Source organism: Equus caballus, chromosome 6, assembly GCF_041296265.1.
Source record: "Equus caballus isolate H_3958 breed thoroughbred chromosome 6, TB-T2T, whole genome shotgun sequence".
Lineage (NCBI taxonomy): Eukaryota > Metazoa > Chordata > Mammalia > Perissodactyla > Equidae > Equus > Equus caballus.
The window spans coordinates 48,953,510-48,967,267 of NC_091689.1; the positions used below are offsets into that span (position 1 = coordinate 48,953,510).

General features: G+C 43.3%; 2 protein-coding genes across 3 annotated transcripts in view; one reads left to right on the forward strand and one right to left on the reverse strand.

The window, feature by feature from the left end:
* Positions 1–746: 746 nt before the first annotated feature.
* Positions 747–10,513, reverse strand: M6PR (mannose-6-phosphate receptor, cation dependent). Of its 2 annotated transcripts, XM_001493463.6 has the most exons (7): positions 10,156–10,513; positions 5,489–5,668; positions 4,560–4,726; positions 3,138–3,247; positions 2,718–2,848; positions 1,756–1,882; positions 747–1,278 (listed from the first exon to the last, which is right to left on the reverse strand). In XM_001493463.6, exons 2-7 carry the CDS (start codon positions 5,665–5,667, stop codon positions 1,156–1,158), a joined length of 837 nt encoding a protein of 278 aa, XP_001493513.2. In that variant the 5' UTR covers position 5,668; positions 10,156–10,513; the 3' UTR covers positions 747–1,155. The 2 variants fall into 2 exon arrangements, with proteins under 2 accessions (XP_001493513.2, XP_070127086.1); XM_070270985.1 differs by lacking the exon at positions 3,138–3,247 and having other exon boundaries at positions 10,156–10,477.
* A 61-nt stretch (positions 10,514–10,574) lies between these two features.
* The window catches only part of KLRG1 (killer cell lectin like receptor G1), a 42,560-nt gene continuing 39,376 nt past the window's right edge, over positions 10,575–13,758 (forward strand). The window contains exons 1-2 of the mRNA XM_023643107.2: positions 10,575–10,666; positions 11,059–11,267. Coding sequence (XP_023498875.1) covers positions 10,575–10,666; positions 11,059–11,267 — 301 coding nt within the window. The remainder of the gene's footprint in view (positions 10,667–11,058; positions 11,268–13,758) is intronic.

Genomic DNA, 13,758 nt, shown 5'->3' on the forward strand with positions numbered 1-13,758 from the left:
CAGAGGATTAAAAACCTTTCCCCACAGAAATACTGTGGGCAAGAAGATACTTCCCTGAGCCAGAAGCACGGACAGGTGCAGCAGCATCCCACACCAGAGCAGAGGATGATGGAGCCCTAGATATCCCACTTCTGCTTCCATTCCCTTTCCAGAAGATGGGGGCCGGGGGGGGGGGGGGGGGAGGAGGAGGAGTCTAAATGACATGCCTGAGAAGAAAGTGCAACATATGTTTAGAAATACTGGTAAGGGAAACATCCTAGCAGTAAGAAAAGCTTTGCCAGCTTTTAGTATAAGTGGGAGAAGAAAGCCATCAAGGAGGTTCCACTACAAGGTAAACAGATGTCCCTTTTCTGGAACCCCTGTAGCATAGGAGGTCAGTTTCAGTTTCCCTTTCCCAACAGACTGGACTTCTGCATTAGGCATTTTGGCTACATATGGACTAATAACCACAAGACCACAAAATCGGGGGCCCAGTTCTAGCTATAAAGTCACTCCAGTGCCAACAAATGATGTGGTGGTACCTTATCCTCTAAATGGGAAATTTCACATTTTTCCCATCCTAATACCAGAGGTGGGAGAAGCAAGTCTTCAGCATCTCCAGGCTCAGACCAAGTGGCAGTGCTTGGATGGTAACCAAGTAATCACTGCAAAGTAGTTCCAAGCAGCAAGAAACTGCATCCAGATTCTCATGGAGACTACTGTAGGGCACAGAGTAACAGCATGAAAGCAATCAAACCTTGTATAAATAATGTTTCCTTGCTTTTTTTTGTTTTTTTAATTAAATCCAGTGTCTCAAAAACTTGTGGAAAATGTGTTTAAAAAAGAAAGGGTTAAGGAGCCTGCCATACCCTTTTGCCCACTGTAACTTTTACCTGTACCTTCCGATACCAAGAGACAGTGCAATAGCCTCTGTTGTCACAGGCCCTTTTATATTATCTGTGTCCTTACAGTGTACCTCTCTAGAGGAAAAACAGAAAATAGGGAACAAAGGGAAGGCATTTCTACTAGTGAGAAAGGGCTGCAAACCAAAAGCAAACTGGAAAGCAAGAGCAATATTAAGGGTGAGATGAGAGACTGGAGTGGAAACTGCTTAAGAAATCTGGCTGAGTATGCTTTGGTTTGGGGGACTGAAGAAGCTGGTCATTTAAAGTGCAATCACATTGGTAACAAATGATCGTCCCTTTCTTCTGACTCCTCCCCTAGCTGGTCATCCCCCACACCACGATATGCAGCAGGCACATTTCGGGGTTTAGAACGGCACACAAAGTCACAACCATCCTGTAAGAAAAGAAAGGGAGGGAAATGATAATTTGGAATTACTAACTTTAGGGAGGCAAAAAGGCAAAGTGTATTTATGTCTAAGAATGTGGCAAGCACTAGCTTCTCCAGGGATAATGAAGAGAAAACCAAAAGGCTCCAAGGATTAGCCTACACTGAATTTAGGGGAAATAGAAAAATTCTTAGAAGTATGTCTCACTTTCCCCTCATATAGGCCTCTTAATAGCTCTATCAGATTCCTAAATCTAAGGAACAGTGTTGTTCTTCCAGCCAAGTCTTAGCAAGCTGACACTAAGATGCTATGCCACTTACTGCTGTGTGCTAGGGTAACCAACTGTCTTGGTTTGCTAAGACTTGTGGTTTTAGCACCCAACGTCCCGTCTCTCAGGAAACCCCCAGTCTGGGCAAACCAGCATGGTTGGTCACTCAACCTTGTATGCAGGCTACAGACTCAGCCAGCTGCCCTCTGCTACTTACTGCTACCAGGTTGCCAAGATCCTGCCAGAAGGCTAAGTGGGGAAATTGCTCCATTCCCTTGGCTCCCACCACCAGTCGCTGGTATAAGAACCCCCCGATGATATAGACAGCGACCAGTGATGCAAACCTGTTGAGGAAGAAAGACATCTATCCTTAAAAACCGGGAAACAGTAAAACTCACATACCAAAGATAATTTCTATATTCATTGTTAGCTATTTCCTAAGCTGTGTTCTGTAAAAATGGAAAAAGAAAAACAGAGTAGTGATCTTACATGAAAAATGGGGCTGGTAGCTTCCTTGGAAAACCAGTTAGAGAGCTGTCAGTCTGAGAAAAGCAAAAGGCTCAGAAAAAAATAAGACTGTGTGACCGACTTATAGCCAAGAACAGTCACCATTAGATACACGATTCTACTTCTCCAAAAGCTCTAATAATCTAATGGGATAGTTCTAAAAACTGTCCAGTCCTTCAGTAGAGGGGAAAAAAGAACCTGCAAATGCAAATATTTATTGGGGACAAAATACTAAATCTCATTTTTTAAACTTGCAGAGTCAGAGTTTAAAGAGGATTTTCACACAAACTTTTTCCTCCTCCAATTACACACACAATTTGTGTAGTATAACACACACATTTGTGCCCATATACCATCACCAAGTAATTTCTGAGTTTAAAAAAAAAGGTTTGGGGCCGGCCCAGTGCTGCAGCAGCTAAGGGCGCACATTCTGCTTTGGCGGCCCAGGGTTCACTGGTTTGGATCCCGGGTGTGAACATGGCACCGCCTGGCAAGCCATGCTGTGGTAGGCGTCCCACATATAAAGTAGAGGAAGGTGGGCACGGATGTTAGCTGAGGGCCAGTCTTCCTCAGCAGAAAGAGGAGAAATGGCAGCAGAGGTTAGCTCAGGGCTAATCTTCCTGGGGGGGAAAAAAAAAGGAGGTTTGGACTGATAAAGGAAAAAGTACTCACGTGACTAGTAGGATAGAACCCACACTAAGGTGGGAGATCTCTGGGGAACAGGCCAGGCTGCTATCCATCTCAAAGAGGTAGAAACAATCTTGGACTTTGCCTCGCTCCTCAGACACAGGGTTAAAATTGTCCTGATGATGAAAGGACAGAACACAACCTTTATGTGGTAAAGCGTTTTCTTTTGACTCCTATCTAAAAAATGAATAACCCCACAAAATCCAAAAAACATTTGCATTCTGCTGTTCAATAACCTATTTTCCAGGTATGAAGGGAGATGGGTGTCTATGACATAGGGAAAAATTGAACTTCTAGTTTTCTCTTATCCATCCCAACATATCTTGTCCCCTCTGGAAATTCTCTCCCACCTCAGGGCAGTCCTTCCATCTCCTCTCTAGGCTCCTACGCCCCAGGGTGCCTCACCGCTAGGGTGTGTCGATTGCAGGAGATCATCACCACTGCACGACGCTGCTCCTTGCCACAGTGATTGTCATATTCATCACCCCCTTTATAGATCAGCATGATCCAATTACCTGAGGAGGGACAAGGAAAATGGAGCTTTGGGGGAGGCGGAAAGCAGAGGCCGACCTGGGGACTACAGTAGAGTGGAATTGAGGAGTTCAATGAAACTGGTTTTAATTAAAATAATCCTCATTAGTATGAGCTCTGTACACCAGTAATACCAAGCTAAACCCTGCTTCTTTACAACAGCTTTGTTTTCCCTTGTTAAGACAAGTAAGAATCAGATATTCATATATGAAAAATCTTAATTTTTCACATTAAAGGCAGGCAACTGATAGTGCAAAACAATTATGATCCATACCTTAACATGACTCACATTTTCTGAACATCTGCTAACATCAAAAAAAGAAGTTTCATACAATTACTTGGTGGCAGGGGAAGGCCTAAGATTTAAAATTAGCCACAGACGAATTCAAAGTGGATGATTTTTAAGATTTGGAAGCTTCTGTTCTCCTTTGGTATTTACTGTGTTCAAATTTCTTTTGCAAAATATCATTTGATTCAACAATCATGTGAGGTGAATAAGGTAAGGATTCTGCTTCCAATTTTGCATATGAGAAAACAAAGTCAAAAAGGTGAAATGATTTTTCAAAGTCATAGGACAAGTAAACATAAGCTGGGTCAAAAATCCAGTCTTCTGGGGCCAGCCCAATGGCGTAGCGGTTAAGTTTGCACACTCCGCTTTGGCAGCCCAGGGTTTGCGGGTTCAGATCCCAGGCGCAGACCTATACATTGCTCATCAAACCATGCTATGGTGGCATCTCACATACAAAATAGAAGAAGAATAGCACAGATGTTAGCTCAAGGACAACCTTCCTCAAACACAAAAAAGAGGAAGACTGGCAATAGATGGTAGCTCAGGGCCAATGTTCCTCACAAAAAAAAAAAGCACATGCACCAGTCTTCTGACCCCAGCCCCAAACTCTTCACGTTATTTTTTATTACATTATTTATAGCAGCAAATATCTGCATTGGAGAATTTAGTTATTTATCTCCTTAAGGGAAGGAATTAGACCATAGGTGCTCACATAGTCCTTTCCAGCAATATGATTTTATGACTTTTGAGAAATATTATCACCATAACACAAGTTGGTAGGGAAAGTTTTGGAGACTGGTTTGCAAAAAAGCTTGATCTCAATATTTAACTGGTAAAAACAAACACATAAGTGTCGAGCCTTGGCTGCAGAGGGGCTGTGGTTCAGTCTCAGGTGTGCTGAAGCACACATACCCTATGATGTACTGAAGAGACTGGGAAAGGATGAGACATACAGGATTGTCAGAGGGATTGACTTGGGATCAATTAATCAACAGAGAGAGTCTTACTTCCATTGAAGACGTGAGTCTCGTTGAGTCTCCCAACCACTGTCTCCTTCCCATTACTTTTGTTGATCTGCACCAGGCCTGCCCCAGAGGTGTGGTTGCCAGCCTCCCGGCACACCCTGAATATGTAGCTGTATGTCTCTTGACCCTGGCCCACGGTGCTCTCAAAGCTGTGAGGAGAAGTGAGGAGAAAGAAAGGACAGGAGAGTTACGGGCTATCAGCCTTAGGAAGAACAGCCTCTCTTCCTTTAACCAAAAAAAAGAAAAAAATTATATTTAATTTATTTATCTGATGTCACAGCTAAATATAATAGTAAATAATATTTGTTCAATCATGACATTTCCATGACCCTGATGGACCAGCCTAATTCTTGATCATGACTGATTAAAATACACCACCCAAGACAGCTAGATATCCTAGATATGTCTGGAATACCTGCTCTAGACTACAGTAGAATGTTAGCTCTTATTGCCCCATGACATAAGGGTCTGTTTATGGGATACTCCCTTGTTTCTTAAAAATCATCTTCAGATTTATATACCTGAGATTCCCGACACTTATGGTGACATGTGTGGGCCTAAATATGTTTATCTGATATTTTTTAAGTCCTATTATAGGGAAGCATCAAATAATGCTTTTAATTCCTACAAGTGGTCTCTTGGGTCCAGTCTTGGAAATAGCTTCTCTTCTGCATAAGAGAACTGCACATTACTACTAAAAACTGGGCTAAGAATTTGTTCTATATCATAAAAGAAAGCAAGATATCATGGCCAAATAAGACCAATATTGCTAAAGTTCAGATGAGAACTGTCTCCTAGAGGAGGTTATAAATGTATTCCCTCCATATTCAGGAGTAATACTAAAAATCAATAAGAGAAAGAAGAGATTCTTTAATATTTTCTCAAGCCCTTTTAAGGTTCTTCTCATTTACCTCTTGTTAAACAGTGGTTTCAGCCTCGTCAGTAGGGCCAACTCTTTCTCTGACTCTTTACCCTTTTCTCCTATCAGGTCGCAGGTTTTTTCTTCTGTCTGCCAGGATTCTCTTACTGCCACAGCCAGGAATAGCAGCAGTAGCAGTCCAGTCCTCCACCAGCTTGAGAAAGGGAACATCCTTTTGGGAGAGAGAGTGTGCATGTTGAGGAAGTGGGGGAGGATCAGGAGAGAAGGGAAAGAGAGAAAGCATATATGAATGTGTAATAAATAAATGGTATACATATATTTTTTTGCCTTTTCATCTTCCACCCATCACCTATTTTTTTTTTTTTTGTGAGGAAGATTGTCGCTGAGCTAACATCTGTGCCAATTTTCCTCTTCTTTATGAGGGACGCCGCCACAGCATGGCTTGACGAATGGTGCTAGGTCCACAGCTGGAATCCAAACCTGTGAACCCTGGGCTAACAAAGCAGAGTGCACGAACTTAACCACTTCGCCACCAGGCCAGCCCCCACCTCCTATTTTACACTAGCCAGTTTTCTTCTTTATTATGAAGCTGGGTTTCATTTTCTGGTGTTGATTTCAAGCTTTTAGCTCTCATCCAAGTTATTTTTTCTTGTCCTTTAATATTCAGAATTGGATCCTTAAGTCTCTAGGTTTCTCTTTATCTTTTTAAAACTTATCTTGAAAGCCTCTTCCTAGCTGACTCCCTTGTCTGACACCATCGCCATCGCTCAGCTGCTGTCCCTCCTGTGTCTCTTCAGGATAGGGGCACAATGTGCATTTAACAGCAAGGACAGCATCGGCCTTGGTGAGGGGTTAGTGTCTATAGACTGTTGTTGATAATTTCTGCGAGGTGTGTATAAAACAAGAATATCTTCACTTTCAAGGGAGTTTACCAAGTCCTCTGCTCTACTGGGAGAAAGACACATTTTTTTTGTCCTAGAAACTGTCAGAAGGACCAACCAATTGCCTAGGTAATACCTAAGTGCCACCAAGGAAGATTATTTTGATTATGCAGAAAGTGTAAGATTTTTTGGCATATGGAACAAATAGTAAATCTTACTATCTGTGTGCCAAGAGCATCTGTATCAGGAAACTCATATATATATGACTTTCAGTCTAATTCGTAGGTGAGTCCTTCAGAACATACTATAGGGGTGAGAAAAGAGGAACAAAAGAGCAAAAAAGGATTACTTAATTATGACACCCCGGGTGTAGACAGCCTTGCCGCTTTACTGTTTGATGAAAAGTTAGACTGAGATATCTTATTATTTAAATTTTACAACTAGTTCATAAACACGGCTTAAACCAGTGGCTGTCCCTAGAATAACACTCAAGTTACAATTTAATACTTGATGTGGTCTGGTTGAAAGTTATTAAGAAACGTGTAAAATAGAGAAAGAGACTTGAATACTTTGGGCCCTAACTTCTCATGTCAATATTCAGGAGCATCCAACAGTCTTCGTTCATACTGAACATTCTTATGTTCATCATAAGAATGATGAACAGAGGGGCCGGCCCCGTGGCCGAGCGGTTAAGCTCGCACGCTCCACTTCGGCGGCCCAGGGTTTCGCTGGTTTGGATCCTGGGGGCAGACATGGCACCAGTCATTAGGCCAGGCTGAGGTGGCATCCCACATGCCACAGCTAGAAGGACCGGCAACTAAAAAAAATATACAACTATGTACCGGGGGGCTTTGGGGAGAAACAGGAAAAACGAAATCTTTAAAAGAATGAGGAATAGAGATAAACATAGCCACAGCATCTAAAACTTGACATTTATCTACTTTAATGTCTCATCACTGAAAAATCATTCAATCATTTAAATTACAGGAAGGAGAACATTCACTAGGTCAAAATGAGTGGTTTGAAGAAGTTTTCCAAACTCACCTCAGGCTCTACAAGTCACAAATTTCAAGAATTTCTAGATTTCCAGTAAGTACAGCTGTCTTTCTGTACTCCAAATTGCTGACAACCCTTGAGAATCACCAAGTCACTTCACAATTTACTGCTCTAGGAATGAAAGACTTCACTCTGGTATCCATTAATGATCCTTCAGCTCACTGCTACTTGTTAATTTCATAACAGGATCACTAATTTTCCTGATAGAAAGATTTAATTCTTCCAAACCTTTCTCATTTATAATAAAATGCTTCTATACTACAAGTCTGGACTTGGGTTCGAATACTTTTTAAAGCCCTCTAACTCTTTTTCATGCTGGTCCACTGACTCCATTGCATTTTAAGAATACAAAACTTGACATAGGCAGAATTTAATGGCTACTAATAAGTTTCAAGATAGGAAAATGGAAGTTCTGAGCCCTGAATGAATTTTCTCCACTCCCTCAAACAAATTTACATTTGACCTGTTTCCCACACTCCACCAGGGCAACAAACGCTTGAGAAGTTGTCTCCCTGACTTTGTATACTCCATACATCAGTTCACTATAGTAATATTAATAAGGTGTTTCCATAGAATAATTAGAGCCAGCCATAAAGCCTGAGGCCCCCATAAACACATTTAAAGCACCAATAGGAAACACTTAACACTGAGTGTCTGCCTTCTGCCAGGCACTGTTCAAAGCACTTAACATACATTAACTAATTAATCCTTACAACAACCCCATGTAGTAAATACAATTATTGTCCTTATTTTACAGATAGAAAACTGAGACACAGCTAGTGGAGTGAACCAGTCTGGCTCCAGAGCTCGTGGTCTACACTGAACCACTGTAGTGGTTATACCTGTAAGTATATCCCCTTTTACATTATTTTTTGTGGGATCAGAGCAGGCAGACAAAGCTTCGCTTTCTTTTTGACAAAGCAAGAAGGGGAAGTGACTCCTCAAACAGTTCACTGAACAGGAGGTGGAATAAAGAACTCAAACTCCTACCTTCCCTAAATTAACTCATTGCTCAATACACAACTTGACCAGCTGAGTTACTAAAAGAAATTAAGAGATCCTTTTATTTGATTACTTTAGCACACCATTTTCCTTATAGCCTCTCAGGACCTAATTTAAAGTTTCAACATTCTTGGCTTTCAAGATTTTTCTTTCCAGGACCAGTTTTCTGGAGGGATGCTCACACAGAAGGCTGTGTTCTCTGGCCTCAAAGGTAGTCCCTTATTTGTTAACAGTTGAAGATTTCTTTTTCCAAATTAGAACAAAGAATCTCACAAAATTGTAAAGGATGACGAGTTAAACACCTGCAGTCAGTATTTGTTTACTGGTTCGACAGTTAGGATGAGAATAAATTTATATTGTTCTCTTTCCTGCTTAAGGTTTGGCTCTATGTTTGCGTTGCTTCTCTTTGATTCAGTGACACATGCTCTAAGTGCTTTATCCAGATTATGTTCATTAATCTTCACAACCCAGAAAACTAGGTACAATTTTTCCCATTTTACAGATGAGGAAACTGATGCTTAGAGGTTACTTGCCTTAGGTTAGACAAGTATTAAACATGTATGAAGTCAGCGGGGGAACTTGGACGATTCACGGCATAAAGATATTTGCTGGAAAACTTCTGATAAATATAGGAGTGCAAAAATGTATTAGGAAGAGTATGAAATCCGAGGGCTGGGCTGGGGAGTCCCTTTTAAATGTGCTACAAATAGATTCTCAAGGTGCAGGAGTTTGTTTAGGTACTTTGCAAACAGGGGGCTTTTAAAAAAATTATTTTATTGAGGTCATCTTGGTTTATAACATTGTGTAATTTCAGGGGTACATTATCATATATCAGTTTCTGTAGAGACTGCATTGTGCTCACCATCAATATAGTCTAGTTTTTATCTGTCACCATACCTATGTGCCCACAAGGGGTAGGACTTTAAGATTCTGAAAATCCCCCTCAATTTTCTTGTTCTATAATGATAGATCTACTTGGTGATGCTAAGAAACTGTCCTTTAATGGAATGTCCAATGTCTAAGCCAGGAACTAGGAAGCAGTTTACATCATTGGGCCTCTGTACCACTCACTTCCCGAGCCTTCAAGACTAGCCTTGAGCATTTTCCATCTTTCAATGCAATGGCTAATTTCTTCTCTCTAGCTCATTTCTGACGTAGCAGCCCTTATCTCCTGTCTCCAGCAGCCTACACTGTAGAAGAGCAGCTCTAATTAGCTAAAGGCCCACTGTTGAAAAGCCACAGAGAAGTAGCTCTGTGTCCCACGGGTGGAAGCTCCCTACAAAGAGGAACACAAGATAACCCCTGTATCAGCTACTCTTCTCCATACAGTATAGGCAGCCCCCTCAAACTTCTTCCAGGGTTCTAGAAATTCTCATTCCGTCTAATCTCCTGACTTTGCAACTGCACAGGGCCCTACCCTCTCTCCAAATGATGCCACTTTACCTGCCTCCACGATGCGGGCAAAATTCCTTCTACAGGGGTCCAGGAAGACCTCAAACGGACACCATACCCAGGGACCTCCCTCTTGCCTTCCCAACTCACGTAAATGCCCTCTCTGGTCTTGGTAGGTCCTTCCTACTTCACTCCCTTCGGGACTCTTGGACTCCCTGCCCTCACGCCTCCGCCTCCCTTCTGCCCAAGGGCTCCTTAGCCGGATGTCTGGCTAAAACCCTGGCTAAGGGAGACCCCGGGCCGTGTCACAGACGCCGAGGTGTGGGCGTTCTCCAGCCCCCTCCTCGTCCACGCCCCTCATACTCACGTGTCACGGGCAAGGGGAGAAGCCAAAGCTCAGAATGGCCGGGTGAATAACTGTCTGGGGCAAGGGGACAGGGCCGGCAAGGTGACAGAGCCAGCAAGGGGCCAACTGCAGACCCCGGTCCCAGAGCTCGTGTCAAAGGCCAGCGCTCCCCCAGGAACCTCGCGGTGCTCCACTCTGGGAACCGGAAACAGGAAGCGCCAGGCAGCCGCTGGGCAACTGCTCCTCCCACTAGACCCCGCGGCGTGTGACCGCAAAACCATTTCGTCCCTTTCTCCTTCCCGGTCCCCCCGGATAATCCTAGACGCTGATTGGCCAGTATCCTGGGGGTTTTTCTCCTAGCTCCGCCCTTATCTCATGAACTCCAATCACTATCGAGATTTTCAAGTTTAGTCCCACCTCTTCGGGTCGCCTTTTTACCAATGAGGCCCCAGAGTCCCGCCTCCAGGCCTCTCGACTCAGGGGTCCCAGTCACGCGGGGTCACGCGTGGTCACGCGCCAGGCCCGCTCCCTGGTAGGTCCCAATGAAGAGGGGACGTGCGGGCGGGCGGAGGCGGAAGTTGCCGCCGGGCCTGTGGTGCAGCCTCGGTGGGAGTTGTAGTTCTCGCGCTGACTCCCTTCCTCCCGGGGCTGCTCCAGGCCGTTCGCCGCCTGTGGGGGACGCTGTTTCTCCGTCTGCCGGCCCCGGCCTCGTTGTCTCCAGTGTTGGCGCATAGGGGATGGTGGAGAGCGATGGGTCGTGGTCATCTTGGCTTTCTCAACCACACCTTTGTTCTTTATTTCCTTTCTACAGTTTAGTACCTTGGGCGTAGTTATTGTTATTGTTGCTGTTATCTTTATCATTCCCCTCCCGTCTGGTGGCGTTTTGCATGATAAACACTCTGTAACCGCTTCTGTTCACCACAGGTTGGTTATGCATCCTGGTCACTCCATCCTCTCCGCATTTCTGGTGTCCTGGGCAACGAGCAACTCAATTTTAGTCTTTGCGTCTTTGCCGAGCTCCTTGGCGGTCTTCCTCGTATCTCTTACTAGCCGCCTGGTGGAGTGTTACTCGTTCTTGGAAGTGGGTTCAGATGCCGTCTCTCCTGTGGCTTCCTGGAGTCACTCTTTGCAAAGTGAGTCACTCCTTCTTCCTAATACCCGCTTCTTGCTTGGACCTGGCTTTAGCCTGATTTCATTCTGCTCTGACCCCCACGTCACTTTTTTTGTGCCTCCCTGTCTCTGCTGATGGCGACTGGATTTTGATTTCCATTCTCCTCAGCAGAGCAAGTGCAGTGTTTTGAATCCAGTAATAATAGAAGCTAACACTCGCATAGTTGTGGTGCCCCGCACTGTTGTAAGTGCTTTAAATGAGTATTGAGTCGCTTAATCTTCACACTAACATTAATGAGGAAGAATCTTATCCCACTTTTGCAGATGAGTAGATTAAGGCTGATAGAGGCTAAGTAACTACCCTGGGTCCCACAGCTGTTAAGTTACAGAGTCAGAATTCAGGCTCCATAATTTAGGCGTGTTAGATTTATAAGCGTATAGTCTCCAGAGTCCGTGCTCTCAAGCATTACTTTATCCCGACTGTGCAGGATCCTGCATTCGTTTATTAATTGGTTCATTCAGTTCAGGCTAGGTGGTAATCATATCTGAGTTGGGTTTGCATGTGTTCTCAAGGGAAAAATAAGAAAATTAAAAGATGAGGTTCTTTATAATAATAAAAGTAATTTGTAATCAGAAAACACAGAGAACAAAACAAAAATACATAAGCCCACCAAGAGGTTACGTATTTCCCTCATGAGTATGTTATTCTTTTACTTTAAAAAATTTTTAACATTATCAAATGTTTCTCCATATTGATATCAAACGTGAAGTGAGTTCACTCACTGGTTGCGCAGCAAGCCAATCTCTGACACGGGGTGTAGTGGAAGAAAGTAGGAATTTTACTGCAAAATGCTGAGCAGGGATAACAGGCAGCTAACTCTGTAATCCAGAACTCTCCGAGAAGCTACAAGCAAGAGTTTTTATTTGGGGTTTTATGTAGTGGAGGGGGAACATGTGGCCTTGGGATTGAAGTTCTAGGAGTAGTCTGCACAGGTGTGACTGTCTGTTCCATGTGTTGCATTCCGTGTATTTTTAGTGTATGATTCCAGAGTTTACGATCAGTCATTTTAGCTTCTCAGTGCTCCTGCAAGATGCTTAGTCAGGCAGGGGCTGTCAGGAAGTTCCTTTCTTATCAGCGATCCTCCTACTGTTCTGCAAGGCAAGCTCAGAAACTTCGTTTTGTTTCCCATGTTAACTTTGTGGGTACAAGGCACAGTTTTACCCTAATCAAGGGAAATTTTAACTCCATCCTCAGTTTCAATATTACTAACTTTACAAATCATTTTTTTAATGGTTGCATAATAGTTAGCTGTGTGGGTTGCAACTTAAGCAATTCCATTAGTGTTGAGCGTGTAAATTATTTCTATTGACTTGCTTTTATCAGTTCATTCAACAAGTATTTACCGAGCAATTACACTGTTATAGGTGTTGGGGATACAGCAGAGAAAAAAGACAAAAATCCCTTTTACAATGAGCTTTCATTCTAGAATTGATGTTCATTTGTTGGTGAATTCAAGTTTTGATTTCAGAAATCTTGCCTCTTGGTCATTTCATTGCCTAGAGTAACACTGGGCTGGAGGGAGGGAAGTATGCATGTTGAAAGTGGGGAAAGGTTCAGAAATCCCGTTGAGTAGGTTGAATAACTTGTCTTCTGTGGGAGTGGGAGAGAGGGACAGCTTCCCCTTCCATTCATTTGCAAATAACCTGGGTCACCTCCCTGCTTCTCAGGCTTCAGTGCCCATTCTGGGAGCTATGTGCGTCAGAGCTGTCTCAAGGTTCTTGCCTTTCTCCTCTGCCTCTCTCTAGCCTCATCATTAACAAGGACAGTATACCCACACCTGCCTCCCACATACGAGGTAAATTGTTCACTTTGTTTAGAAAGCAGTTCTAGGAGTTTTGTCCAAAAATTCCAATGCTGAGGATGCCTCCTGTTTAGTATAAGCAAAAGAGGGGAGCGTGCTTGAAAGATCTAGGTATTCTGAATTCTTCCTTCAATTCATTGTTTTGATAATTGTCCCAGACCTGCTTGTTTGTTGACTCTGAGCTGGAGGCTTTGTTGAAAATGGCTTTTTTAACCTCTCAACAGCTTTATTCAGTTTGAATTTTGTGCCACAGGTTTTGCTCTGGTTTCACTGTCGGATACGTCCTACCTGCTCACAATTTCTGATCTGCTTGGGGAGCTTTTGAAATTTGTTTGGTAGTGAAGGGGAGCAGAATATGCCATCCCAAAATGCGCCACTTCAGTGAGTGGATTCTTTTGAGCTGAAGGTAATCAAGACCCAGCAGACTCGAGAAAAACTTTAACTTGCAGAAACAATTTAGATGAAGGGCCTGACCCAGAAAGAGAGCTATTACTAGAGATAACTTTTTATCTGAAAAACTGACCTGCATGGCAGGGCAAACATCTGATTACTGAACACCTGTTCTCATCTTCCTGTGAATTGCCCTCCTCCCCTTTGAAGCCCCTGGCCCTGTCCCCTTCCTTAGCTCAGGGTGGGGTATAAGCCTCAATTG